Source organism: Amblyomma americanum, chromosome 4, assembly GCF_052857255.1.
Source record: "Amblyomma americanum isolate KBUSLIRL-KWMA chromosome 4, ASM5285725v1, whole genome shotgun sequence".
Taxonomy (NCBI): Eukaryota; Metazoa; Arthropoda; class Arachnida; order Ixodida; family Ixodidae; genus Amblyomma; species Amblyomma americanum.
In genome coordinates this window covers 182781374-182794826 of record NC_135500.1, presented here as the reverse complement: position 1 = coordinate 182794826, position 13453 = coordinate 182781374, and the positions used below count along the sequence as shown (strand labels likewise).

The window sequence follows — 13453 nt, the reverse complement described above, 5'->3', positions numbered from 1 at the left end:
TGTCAACAGCGGTACGTGCCGTGCATGCCTTCGCCGATGTGCGCCGTGAAAGCCGCGGCGTTTTGTAGCTAGCTACCAAGTTCTTGTCCCCTTTTCATTGCTAGATAATTAAACTCAAATTATCTAAAGGTGCACTACAGTAACCTTGAGGCACGAAAGGAGCACAGAAAAGTGCCGAGTGCGACGACTTCCGCGCTACATGTACGCGTTTGTAAGTCTAACATACATTTCCTTCGACTCATAGAACCTTTTTGCAGGAACCAAGCCGCTTGCAAAACCCTACGTGACTCGAATGCTTTCACTGTCCACATCGATGAATAGTCGCCGCCGTCTAAATGAGTGCTTCGAAATAATAGTACAGCATTTTGCTGTGCGTGAGCATTGTGCCCCAGGAGTGCGACGATTACGACAACTGCAGCCCCGCGCTTAGGTTGTTTACATAGCTGTGCGCAAACAGTACTGCTCGTTTGCGTGGCATGAAATGCCAGGTGGGTTATCCTTATCTTAAATATTACGTAAGCTTGCTCACAAATTGCACTTTTACTCATTTACACACTATGACAACACTGCAATAAGCGCCAATGATGCTATATCGCCTGCTTGGGAAACGCTTCGCGTAGGATACCGGCGCTTTCCGCTAATTGTACCTGCTTTCTCTTATGTCACCAAAATTTAATTTTAGATCGGTTTAGCTAAAAATACGTTCGGAAATTACTTGAATGAATGAAAACAACCCTATTTGTTGTCCACAGTCGACGCCAACGGCTGCTGCCGGCTGCCTTCTGCACATGCTATGCAGACCAGGTGACATATATATCGGCACTTCCGGGAACCCTTATTGTACTCGCGTCCTGCGGTGTAGGCAGTGGTCGCTTTGAGGGCACTGTAGTCAAAACTACGCTCGACAGGTAGTTGCAGGCGCTAAAAGTTGCGAATTCGCTCTCCGCAATCGTCGAAATCGCACACACGAATCCTGCCTACTCGCTAGGCCTCGTCACGAAAGGGGCTGGCGGTCCACCGTCAACCAAAATTCAACAACATGGCAAAAGTTCCTCACTGATTAGTAACAAAGTGTGAAGATATGATATGTAGCCGCTTGTTTCGCTTTTTTCGATACGGATAAGGTACACAAGCGCAGTTTTTCCGGCCGTCGCCTCACCGGGCGTGAAGCTTTCGCTCGCCCGCACAAGCCCAGGCGACGGCGGCGAGCGGCACCGTCGTGCGGCGTTTTCTGCCCGTGTCGCTTGCCTCGCCGATCGGTTCTATGCGCAGGCACCGAAAGAAAGCACATCTCCGGTGGTGCATGCAAATGGCGTATGTCGCCGTGGCTAGCATGAGGTCCAATAAGTTCTAAAATTCTTAAGTTTATAGCATGTCATACCAACTAGTCCCCTACCACACTCTTCTGGTTGCCACCAAGCTGACTCTTAAAATTAGTACGATACGCGGTCGTTGATCGTGCTTGCGTCGTCGTCGGTCTAGCGTGACATTCCAGTGCGTCAGCGACGGCATTTGCGTACCAATCAGCCCACCGGCCGTCGATCGCCGTCGCATCGGCCTGTAGTGTGACCGGACCCCACCTATACCGAAGAAAAACTGCGTTACTGCTATTATCGCTTTTGCGGTACCAGCCATTCATATATGGGGGACGACTGCTACTTCGATCGCCAGCGAAAGTATAGGGGAGAATGAGACCTCGCTGCGCATATTGCAGCAACGAGAGCAGACGACGTTGCTCCGTGGTTGTGCTAGTGACGTCACGAGAGCTTTCAATATGGCGGTCGCTGCCGGCGGGAGGAGCCTCCCGGTCTCAATTTCGATCGTATTTTTTTGGAAAATACAGCGCGTCCAGGGCAGCCAAATTTCGGAAATTGAATCATAAGCTCTTGCATTAGTTACTGAAGCAGAAAAGTGCAATATGAAGAACGACCATGTCATGGCCCCTTTAAGGGCGCCTGTGGCGACAAGAAAGGCTGCGATCGAGCCCAGCTAAGCGACATGAATATCTCCCATCTGATTGCCTCGTGACAATGTGTTCGTTTGTTCCAGGCCTGTCAGAAGAACGAATCACTCAAACTTCTGACGGCACCATTCTCCTGCTATCGGAGGACGCGAGCTCGAGGGACATCGAGACCGTCGCCAACCCCGTCATCACCGACCTGAGCCCCGTGCTGGGAGAGACGTTCCCGGTGCCGGCTAAGCTTCGCATCAGCCTCAGCGACGACGTCAACCAGCGGTTCGAGTGGCGCTACTACCTACGCCGCGAGGGCAAACTGCGCCAGAAGCAGATCATGCAAGTCGGCCGCAAGCTCAAGGTTCGCACTCTGGACCCTCCCTATAAGCTGTTGAATCGTGTATTGTCCCGCGAATTTTGCTCGAGTATTTGATCTAAAACCACATCTAAAACCACATCTAAAACTGTTTTGCCACCGTCCGTCGTGCGGAAATAGCCGGGCCGACGAGCAAGGATTTTCGTAATGTCTGGCCAAGACAACAGCTCTGAATTGTGCAGCACACATGTTCTGAAATACTCCAGGAGAACGGGTCTAATTCGCACCAATCTATTATTTGCAGCTAACCAGAAGTTGTGTTTTAAAATTTTCCATACACATGGAATGCCGTCCTAATTGATTTAGTTAAGCTCGACAGGCTTGAAATCTTCAGGTGCGTCTGGGATGTCTGCGGGAACAAAACCGGTGGGGAAGGAAGCAACACTGGACAAGTGCAAAAAAGTACTTTGTGCTTGGCTATATTCGTTTGCTTATGATTTTGATAGCCGTGGCATACAAATCCTGCATCCATGCAACCATGGGAAGACGTACGGACTGAAATTGCGTCGCTCCGCATATCACGGAAGGACTGAGTAGCTCAACTTCTCTGCATTATCGTAAAGCTATGCATTTCGCTCAGCAGTCGACGCGGCACTTTCATCCAGCTCAACGGGCACTTCGCATGGATTAAGATCTAAAGCTTGCCAGTAAACCTATTGACTGCCGCTGCTTATCGATAGGTTTACGAAATTGACTCTTTGACAACGCCAAGGCAAGTCTATCGCATGTCATTCTGGAAGCGTTGCCCGCAAAGTTTTTTTTTTTTTGCGCTGCGGATTAACCATATCCACTACCTGCAACAAAGGCGCGAACTAAGCCTACTAATGATTCATGAGCATGCCAGATCTTGTACAGCGAGAGCTGTTAATGGTGTGTAGCACCGCACCACGCTGACTGGTCGGCAGGAAGTGACGCCATATACTTGACGTCGCCACAACGCGCCGTGGCAATGCGCAACGTTCAGTGAACCTAGCACAGGGCTGACACCAGTGACAGCATAGTGACGTCACGTGCACTCCGCCAGAAAATAAGACAAATAATAAAGAATAAACAATACTAGATTCGCCACCAGGTGTCACTGAATCTCGCGTTGCGTAGTGGTAACCGTCGTGTGTATTTTACTTCCCGCTGCTGGTGATCGAGAGTCCAGCATGGCGAGACACATCTATACTGTGTTTTGCGCATGCAGGTGAACGGCGACAACCTTCTGGCGATCGAGTTCGACCGGCAGCAGTACAGCGAGACGCTGTACGACCGGAACCAGCTGGCGCTTCTCACGGTTCGCTACGACCCCCTGGGCCACCCGCTCAGCTGGCAGCCCACGCAGAACGTGACGTCCGTCACCCTCGAGTACGACCGGTTCGGCCGCCTCGTCCGCTGGGAGCGCGGACAGCTGAGCGAGAAGTACTCGTTCGACATTCGCGGTCGCCTGGCCGATGTGCGGTACGCGGACGGAAGCGGCATCATGTACAAGTACGACGACGGACCCATCAGCGTGGTGAGTGTGCCCACTGGAACATAATAATAATAATAATTGGTTTTTTGGGGAAAGGAAATGGCGCAGTATCTGTCTCATATATCTTTGGACACCTGAATCGCGCCGTAAGGGAAGGGATACGGAGGGAGTGAAAGAAGAAAGGTAGAATAGGTGCCGTAGTGGAGGGCTGCGGCATAATTTCGACCACCTGGGGATCTTTAACGTGCACTGACATCGCACAGCACACGGGCGCCTTAGCGTTTTTCCTCCATAAAAACGCAGCCGCCGCGGTCGGGTTCGAACCCGGGAAATCCGGATCAGTAGTCGAGCGCCCTAACCACTGAGCCACCGCGGCGGGGCCCACTGGAACATCACGCCGCAGAAATGGCCTCAGGTCTGCTGGCATGGAAACCGCCAGTAAAGTGCTACTTTTTGCTCCTTCACTCGTGGGGTTTTGATTGGGGAGATAAATACGTTTTCCCCCATTTAATTGCGGCTGACACAGTTCAATACCGCCAGATCCCACCCCGTGACCACGTACGCTACCGAGCAGTTAATTGTTAGTCAAGGAAACTAACCAGGGCCAGTCACGCGGCACGACCCTCCTCGAGGCGATGCCGTGGGAGGGTGCATCGTGGGAAAGCAAACCAAAAGGGAAAGCCGTGGGGCAGAGTCCCCACACACTACAGGTGCAAAATCGCTTAAAGTTGCTTTCGATAAAGTAGCCGTAAGCAGCAAAGAATCAAGCAGTCTCTTTGGAGAATATTTTGCCGCCCTCTCCGTTCCTATAGGCACAGGCGCGCCGTAGATGCCGCTAAGTTTTGTTCAACATCAAACTGATCGTTGGGTAACAGTAGAACCTCAGTGAAGTTGGTCTAGTGATACACCTAGTTGCAGCCTTTGTAGAAATCATGCAGCCGACTAGATTCGCTTCTAGGCCTAACAGTGCGACCCGTTTTGGACTATTAGCGTTCCATATGTCTAAAAGTAGAGTTGTCTAGAAGGCGAGGGGAACTCCCATGCTCATCCTTCCGAGATTTCGCCTCCTTGGGTGCGAGAGAGTGTTGCACCTCATGACTTTGAATAGAACCCCTTATGCTGTATAAGCTTTACAAATGCTCAGTGTGGAAATATACACTACAACCTCTGTCTAAAAAAAGCAAATCTAAATTCTAACGTGGTTGAGCTGAAAGACTGGTAAATCAGTCTGTGTTAATTCCCGGTCTGTCTCTGTGCACGCACGTGCGTAAGTCTGTGCATGTGCGTTGAAGTTATGGCATGCGCCAAGTAGATTCCAGCTTATGTAAGGAAGTCTGCACAGAAAACTCGGCATTCCTGCTGTGGCACGTGAAACCCAATATGTACGTTACTTCAAGCCAGATAAACGACCACTTTTCAGTGCATGAAAGGCCACGGCATTTATTCACGAAGAGTGTGTTGGCACCTGTTAACAAACGAATGTATATTTCTCCCTTTCTTGCTCTCTTTCAGCCGACGGAAATCATCCTTCCCAGTGGCAGCCGCTACATACTCCAGTACGATGTATCCGGAAGTCTCCAAGCTGTGATTACTCCAAACGGACACAAACATGAGATAGCCACGCAGACGTCGATAGGATTTTACAAACTTTTGTACTTGGCACCAGGCGTGGGGCACCCGTACGTTCTTCACTACAACGACCGCGGACAGATAGTAGCCAAGTTCTTCCCCAAGAACAAGGGTCGTGTCGTCTACACTTACACAGACGAAGGCAGGCTCGAGAGCATCCTGTGCGGCCCAGAAAGAGCGGACTTCTATTACCACAACAACAGTGCCCTCATTAAGAGCATCACGAAAAACGTTCCGGGGCTGGACTTCAGAGTTGACTACCGCCACCACGGTTCGCTCCTCAAAGAAGAGCGCCACCGCTACAACAGCAGAAGCGGACTCGACGGTGCCAAGTTCCGCTACCAGTACGATCCTCGCCTTGCGTCGGTTGAGGTTGAGATCAACGGCAAGAGCACCATCACAACAAAGTACCGTTACAACAGTGAGTCAGGAGTTCTGGAGCAAGTCCAACAGTTCCTCGTGCACAGGCCTAAATTGAACAGTGTGTTTATCCAAGATGAGGCCAGACAGTACTCGAAGACCATTGGCACGGACACGTACGGACGACTGGTGGTGCTCGCCATAACGCTGTGGAACAAGGAAATATTTTCACTCAGCCTGCAGTATGACAACAGAAGCAGGATTAAACACGCCCACACCAAAATAGGCAAGGACCACTCCAGTCATTCCACTAACTACACCTATACCGTCGATGGCTTTTTAGAGGAAGTGTCCGGGGCGCAGTCTTGGAGATTTATCTACGACATCAATGGGAACATGAAAAGCCTCTGGGAAGGACCGCGACAGATTTCCCTCCGACACGATGACGGGGATCGGCTCATTGGCTATGGAGACGTTGAGCTGTACCTTGTGGATGTTCGCGGGTTCATTGTCCAACGAGGAGAAGAAAAGTTTAAATTCAACGCGATGGGTCAACTCGTCCATGCTTTCGAGTTGCACCAGTATGAGGTCCAGTACATCTACGACGCGCACAACAGACTTATAGCGCGAAAGGACCACCGGGGAAACATCACTCAGTTCATTTACGCTGACCTGCAGCGTCCGAACGCCATCACCCACATGCATTACCCCAAGGACTCCCTCACATTCGTTCTCATCTATGACACCCTGGGCCACCTCATTTACATGCAGCAGGGAAACAACAAGTTCTACGTGGCTTGCGACCACCTCGGGTCACCTGTCGCTGTCTTCAGCTCAGAGGGAACCATAATCAAGGAAGTCCAGCGGAATCCGTTTGGCAAAGTCACCTACGACTCGAATCCAGAATTCTTTCTTCCCGTGGACTTCCAGGGCGGCTTACGGGATCCGGTGACCCAACTCATCCACTTTGGCGGAAGAGTCTATGATGCCCTGGGTGTGCAGTGGTTGACACCAAACTGGGAAAGCATGCCAACGCTCCTCCAGAAACCCTACGACATTCATCTGTACAGGTTCCATGGCAACGATCCAATCAACCCCGTGCAGAAGGACGACAGGCACCTAAATGGTAAGTTTGTGGCCACGCATTCACAGCGGCTCAACTGGAGCGCAGTTTCTACGTAGTTCTCGGTTAAGTGTGGAATTCCTTCAGTTCGGATTCTCACTAAACTTCGAATTTGTTGAAGCCGCAGCTCAACCTGATGCGCAGGAATGTATTTGTGTGGCGAACATCGGCGCACAGCAGGAGACGGCGAAACCATGGAACACATGCACGATTATCATGGGCCGCCTATTTCGCTGACTGACCCCGATTCATTGCGGATGTATGCGTCTTCGTCGCGACAGCGCTTTTATCTTTCTACCATAGTTTCCAACAGCTTCTCCACATATTGGCAGACATTATTATTTTAAAATCGTCCCGAGAAAATAGGAAATTGGCCTCTGGGATGGTGGTGCCCCTCTCAAGAGTAGCAGCGCACCTGGCAGTGGCATGTCAGTGCATGTGGCGATGAAAATCTGCTATGCAGCTCTAATAGTTTGCAAGTGTACGCCTGCTGGGGTAGGCGAGATATACGCGCGTAGTTTTCAGAATCCTAACATTAAAGTTGTCCACTTTGCTGCAGCAGCAAGTTTTGAGCACAGTTTTGGCGAAAAGTCTTCGGCCACATGGTCTGGTTTTGAGCCGCTTAGTTGAGCACTCAGGGTACTCCTAAACTTGACTTCAAGGTGGTTGCAGCAAAACAGGTAAAACGAGGACAAAAAAGGAACGAACAGATAGACATGGATGGAGAAAGACTACGATAGGCTAGGACAAGTGCTCTTCTCGCCTTAGATCAGTTTACTGTTGACGGGTATCTCTAAAAAGCTAAATTTGTGGCCTAGACTTTCGACGAGGGGCATGCACTTGCTTCTTCAAACGTGATAAGACCGCTCAAACTTCATTGCTTGGCTATGCAAACTAGACCACGAGCCCAGCTAAGATCGCATTGGAAAGTAAACTTACTGCACCTTCGTCACAAGTTCATCGCCCTTGACAAATATCCCGTGGAGCACGTAACTATGAACACTGATAGTGTGCAGCTCTGGGTAATCTGTTTGATAGCGTTAGTTTAATTTCACCGCGCGTCTAGTCGTTTTTGCCGTGGTCCCACCTATGTGACTGTCCCTGATACTTCATCGTGTTGCAGCCAGTGCTACAGCTCGTGTGTGTTTGGTTCTCACTGCCGTCTTGTTGCCGGCGCAGACCTGCCAGCCTGGATGGCAGCCCTGGGCTACGACATGCGACGAGTGCTGGTGGCGCCGCAAACCAGATGTCCAGCGGACACGCGAGTCGGGGCTCCGGTGCCCGAAGCGGTGCCGGTCATCTCCGGCCTCAGCTGCATGGCGGACATTGTTCAGGCCGAGTTCTACCGCTTCTCTACCGTCCCCAAGACGGCAGTGAAGCTGGACAGCAGCAGTTTCCAGCGACGCATCAACTCTCGCGTCTCCAACCTGCCGTCGGTGCTCGGTGACGGAATCCTGCTGTCACGCGGCGACGCGCATCGCGCGGCCGTGCATGTCGTGAGCGAGTCGAGTCCCATCCTGCGCGACGTGATGGTCGCCATCTTCAACGACACCCTCATGGTGGACATCCACTTCTCGCTTCACGGCCAGGACTCCTTCTTCTTCGTGCAGCCCCAGCTGTCCAAGTCGGAAGAGGACTGGGTGCAGCTGGGCCGCCTCGGAACCATGTTCAACATCACAAAACACGTGGTCGAGAGCGACGGTGGGCCCAGGGGCCAGGTGGACATCCGCATGCACAGCACCAGCGTGGTGCTCAACATTCGCTATGGAACGTCGCTGCAGGAAGAGCGCCACCGCCTCATGCGACACGCCCGACGACGCGCCGTGGACGACGCCTGGACCCAGGAGCTGGAGCTCGTCAAGAACGGCCACAAGGGCTCCAATGACTGGACCAAGGGCGAGCGCGAAGAGCTCATGGCCACGGGGATGGTGGCGCGGTACTTCGGCACGGACGTGCACGACATCGAGAAGTACCCCGAACTCGCCGACGATCCCAGCAACGTGGCGTTCCGCAAGGAGAACTCGAGGAAACGCAGGGGAAAGACGCGCCGAGCCAGACTCAAAGCGGGAGCCTAGGGTCTCCGCCCATATTCCTACTGCTAGCTAAAGCATAGGTCTCTATTTTCAATTCTCATCACGGCCGGAGCACAAGTTGTGGAAATCAGCACCAGGTTGTGCGCGCGCCGCAACATAAAGAAAACGGTCAGAAAGAACATTACGGACCGACCATCGCAACATGTTTGCCGCTTTTCTGTCCGTACCGCTCGTGAGAGTGTGACTGAAGGAAATACTCTTTTGTTACTGTTTCTCGTGTTTTGAAAACAGGTGCGCGGGCAGCACCTGGCTTTCTCATGACTAGTCCACTGGTTTCCTCGGCATATACATTCTTTCTCAGCCCTTCGTTGGCTTTTGCGCACCCACTTCGGCCGAAGCGAGTGGGAAGAGTTGTTCGTACTCTGCTGTCTTGAGGCACTCTTTGTAACTAATGTATTGGGCTTGCAAGTGTTTCCACTTAACAGTGTCTCACTTGTGTTTTCATGGCGTGCAATTTTTCTCCTTATTTTTGTAATGTATATATACATAAGTTCGTACGTTCATTTCAACGAGGCTCACAGCGTACGCATTAAACTGCCATCTTTCAGGCCTATTTCCACGCTCAATCGCACTCTTATTTTGCCGGCCTTTACAAAGGACATGAGGTGATGGCGTTTTAGCGCGATGGGCATTTTTTTGTAAATGAGCCATGTCACAGTTTTTCGTTTGTACATAAACAAAAACCATATGTCCTAAACTCAGTCCGTCAAAGAACAAGATGTCGTTTTGTTTCTCGTTGTCTGAACGGTGTGCTTCGCTGTTGCTACTCGCAAGACAAACTCTCGGTCCATTTTCAGGGTATTTCGTGCCCTAGACCTGGTGTGTCCATTGGACAACACGAGACAAGGACACGCTGTACATTTCCCTCCTACGTGATTTCGTCGGTGTCAACTGAGCTCTCCATTTTTATCGTGTGGTTAATTCATTCGAATGGGCGTGAATGACAGTTCCGACGGTGCTTTTGAGGTTCTCGGTGCGTTGTTTGATTTCGTTTGCCTTTTTTCTTTTCGCGGTTTTGTCGACCGCGGAGCAGGGCGAGCGGTGTGACTGTGCAGAGAAGTGTGCGTATTAAATGTGCCGCTTTTGTTGGTTCGTGAAATGAAGTGCCTTATGAGAGCGTCCTTTAATTTGTCCCTCATGTACACTGTACCTACCTCCCTCCCCCCCACCTTCAGACCTCGGTGTCCTCAGCTGTCTTTTTGGCTTCTTGTTCTGTTCGTATCTACCGTCGTCGTCGTACGTGTGTTCTCTGTTCTCGTGTCGATGTAGTCTCAATCCCTGTTCGCGTCCGCCTCTAAGTGTTGACAGAGCTTTCTGTATGTCGACGTGGTCCGAGCTCGGAAGCCTTGCACTAACAGTCCACGAAGGTGACTCACTCGTTCCTCATGCCACAGCATACGAATAAGGCGCCTTAGCGCTCTTTCCGAGTACCGAAAAGTTCGACAAAGATTGGCACCGGTGTTAGATTTTCCGATCGAAGCGCTGTTCCGTCTCAAGTCGAGGCTTTTCCCACGAATCTGCTAGAATATTTAGCTCACCACAGACAGTTCATCAAAGCTGAGAATTAAAACTATATATATATATTTCAGTGCAGCAGCAGCGTCGTTGCGCCTGCTTAGCTGCTCGCCTCAGGGCCATTGTCTTTACAAGGCACGTATTGGTCGCAAGATCAACCCGCCAGTCGCGCCAACAATTCCTGTGCGGAGCAAGGAGAACGCAACTTTTCGCAGGAGGAAGAGGAGGAAGGAGACGATCCTTTAGAAAAGGCACCCACAGCTGCGCCCGGAATTCGCATCCCGGTTGTGTGGTACAAGTTGTCGCTAAGAGGTGCCAAAAGTCACGGTCTCTCGAATGGCGAGAAGGGCGCGTCCTTGGATCCAGTTCTTGTTGACGTGTGTGTGAGTGCGTGTGTGTGTGCTTACGGGATGTGTCTCAATCTTGGCGCGAACTGCAGTGTCCCCGATAAGAGGGAACGAGAGCTACAAAGAAAAAAAAGATACGTACCATGCGGCGCCTGTCGATGTCTCCTTGATGTGTGCTGCTGCCGCGCGCTGTCTCTTATGTCGACGTCCTGGAAGAGTAACCCCGCCGGCGGTCATCGCATATGCGAAGCTCTACGGCTGGTGTGCGAATGTGTAAATAGATCTGATGTACGAGACCGTGTGCGGCATCTATATTCCGTGTGATAACACGCTGTGGGATATGGCATGACTGTGAAGAGTTGCGACGAGATTATTGAGATTTGTACTTAATCTATACTCCTAAAGAATAAAAATGTTTACATACTTCGCATCGCTCTGGGCTCTTTCCTGTGCCTCGAGTGTGCAGAAGAAAGTGCACACATCATTTTTCCAGCTGTATCGCTCATTCACGACGCCTAGCAGCTCGCGTCACTGACGCGCTTTTTGGAAATGGTAAGGAACAGGCATGTTATCGATCTTCAGGGTGATGACGGCCTCCGCAGCGTGATTAGGCTGCTTTATGCGACCGTGTAGCGGGGGTATCTACCAAGGCCATTTCGTAGGAGAAAGGCTCAAGTTCTGCTTAGCCCGTGGACTTTTGGCTAGTGCGGATAAAATCACGGGATGCATGATCGAAGGTTTTCTAAGCGTTGGTAATCAGGGCCGTTGGGAGTTGAGCGACACTAAGTTGATGTATGTCTCCTTTTCGCTGCAGCAAACATTCGTAAATAGGACTGCCCGGTAGCAATGGAGGATGCGCGAAGGGCATTATAATGGCCTCTAGGAATGATCTCAGGAAAAAGTCGCGTCTGTGCTATAGTTGGGTGGTCATTCGGGGAGGAAAGCGCTGCACAGAATTTACGAGACAACCGAGAAAGACTTGTGCCATTTGGAGTGCGGTTGAGAGCAGGAGATTCGAACCTGGCAAGTGTCCGAATCGCTGAGGTTGGTGAGGCAGTGAACAGCTAGGCTACGTATTTGATTCGTGTGGTTGATGGTGGTGGTTCGTATCTCGGTTGGGGGGGAGTAGCATGGGTGGCGTAGATGATCGTTGGGGCGCCATGGCAGTACCGACATGCCACAGTTAGTGCTTGAGCCAAGATAGCCAAACGAGGGTCGAGAAGCAAGTCACTTCGGGACGCAAGGCCGAGGCTTGCGTATGTCGGTGTAGGAATCTGGTCAATCTGACATACTCGGCAGTGTCGGAGATGGGCTAATGCCCGGACCTCTGACGGCGGCGGACGCAACAACGCCAGGAAAGTGAACATGTGGCAAAGGACAAAATTGCGGATGGCCCGAAAAGAATCGAACCCGCGGGGCGTCGAAGATTGCTGTGATTGAGTATAGCACTACTGCCAGGAGGAGGCAGGACATTGCGGAAAACTCTTGGCATTGCTGCCGGTCGCGGCGAACGCGTACTGACCACTCAAGGGCGGTGATCCGTACCGGATAGGATGGGATCTGCGATGCTGCTTGTGCATGCCATACAATCTTTAGTAGTAGTAGTAAAAACATTTATTTTCACAGAAGGAAGAGTAAGGGAGTAGGGTGTTGGGGATAGATAGAAGTGGAGCTGCAGTGGTCGGTATTCCCTAGTCCAGGATCCCGTTGGCCTCCGCCGCTGCCTTGGCCCTCGTCACCAGCATAAGCTGTGTGCTCGGGTCGGAGTCAGCCAGGAGGGCCTCCCACTGCTCTAGACTAGGGCTATTTATCTTTGGTAGTAAAGGGCTTTTTTCACAGCCCCAGGTGGCGTGGTACGTTGTGGCGTAGCCCCGACACCACACGCACGAGGCAGGCAGGCAGTTTTGTTGTACGTGGCGTAGGGCCAAACAAAACTTAAAATAACGCTCCTGATAAGAAACGTCTACAGAAAATTCCTTCAAATTTATCGGTCCGATTTGAAGCAGTACAAGCTAACTCTTTATACCTCAGATTCACAACTCTTAGCTCACTAAATATGAAGCAGATGAATGTTTCGTATTCATGTCGGAAACACTGCGTGCATTCTACTTGAAGCAGTATAAGCGAAATCTGAACATATACGATTCATAACACGCGCCGCGAATTATAGGAACCTACATTTCGAACCCTTTCGTAGATTCTTTTCGGACTGCTCTTGACCATGCAGAGAGGCATGCTTGCAGTTAATAGTCAAGAATATCGAATGTATTGCACCTCGTGGGTCTCGGCAACAGAAGGGTCCAGTCAGTGGCCTCATGGAGAGTACTGGGGCGTATAGGTCGTTTCAGTTTACACTTCTGTCTTGCAGGATTAGAGCACTGTATATATGGCGGCCCAACACAACCGGATGAGGCATTTTACGGTACCCTGCACGTCAACTGGCTTTTTAAGCCTGCAGGAAAGCAAGCGTTGCCGTAGCTTTGAAAGCTTCTGTCAAGATGGCACCCCCGACCAGAGGAGTCGGTTCCGCGCGTACATAGCGCAGCATGTTCTGCTGCGCTCCCTTGCAACGTACATCCTTCCAGTTTATTACCAATACC

General features: G+C 51.2%; 1 protein-coding gene across 11 annotated transcripts in view; it reads left to right on the top strand.

The window, feature by feature from the left end:
* Ten-m (teneurin transmembrane protein Ten-m) overlaps positions 1-11278 on the top strand; it is a 318976-nt gene extending 307698 nt beyond the window's left edge. For all 11 annotated transcript variants that reach the window (XM_077662564.1, XM_077662565.1, XM_077662563.1 and 8 more), the window contains exons 24-27: positions 2050-2315; positions 3520-3828; positions 5299-6901; positions 8078-11278. In XM_077662564.1, the coding sequence (XP_077518690.1) occupies positions 2050-2315; positions 3520-3828; positions 5299-6901; positions 8078-8973 (3074 nt within the window). In that variant the 3' untranslated portion in view covers positions 8974-11278. The remainder of the gene's footprint in view (positions 1-2049; positions 2316-3519; positions 3829-5298; positions 6902-8077) is intronic.
* The last annotated feature ends 2175 nt before the right edge of the window (positions 11279-13453 follow it).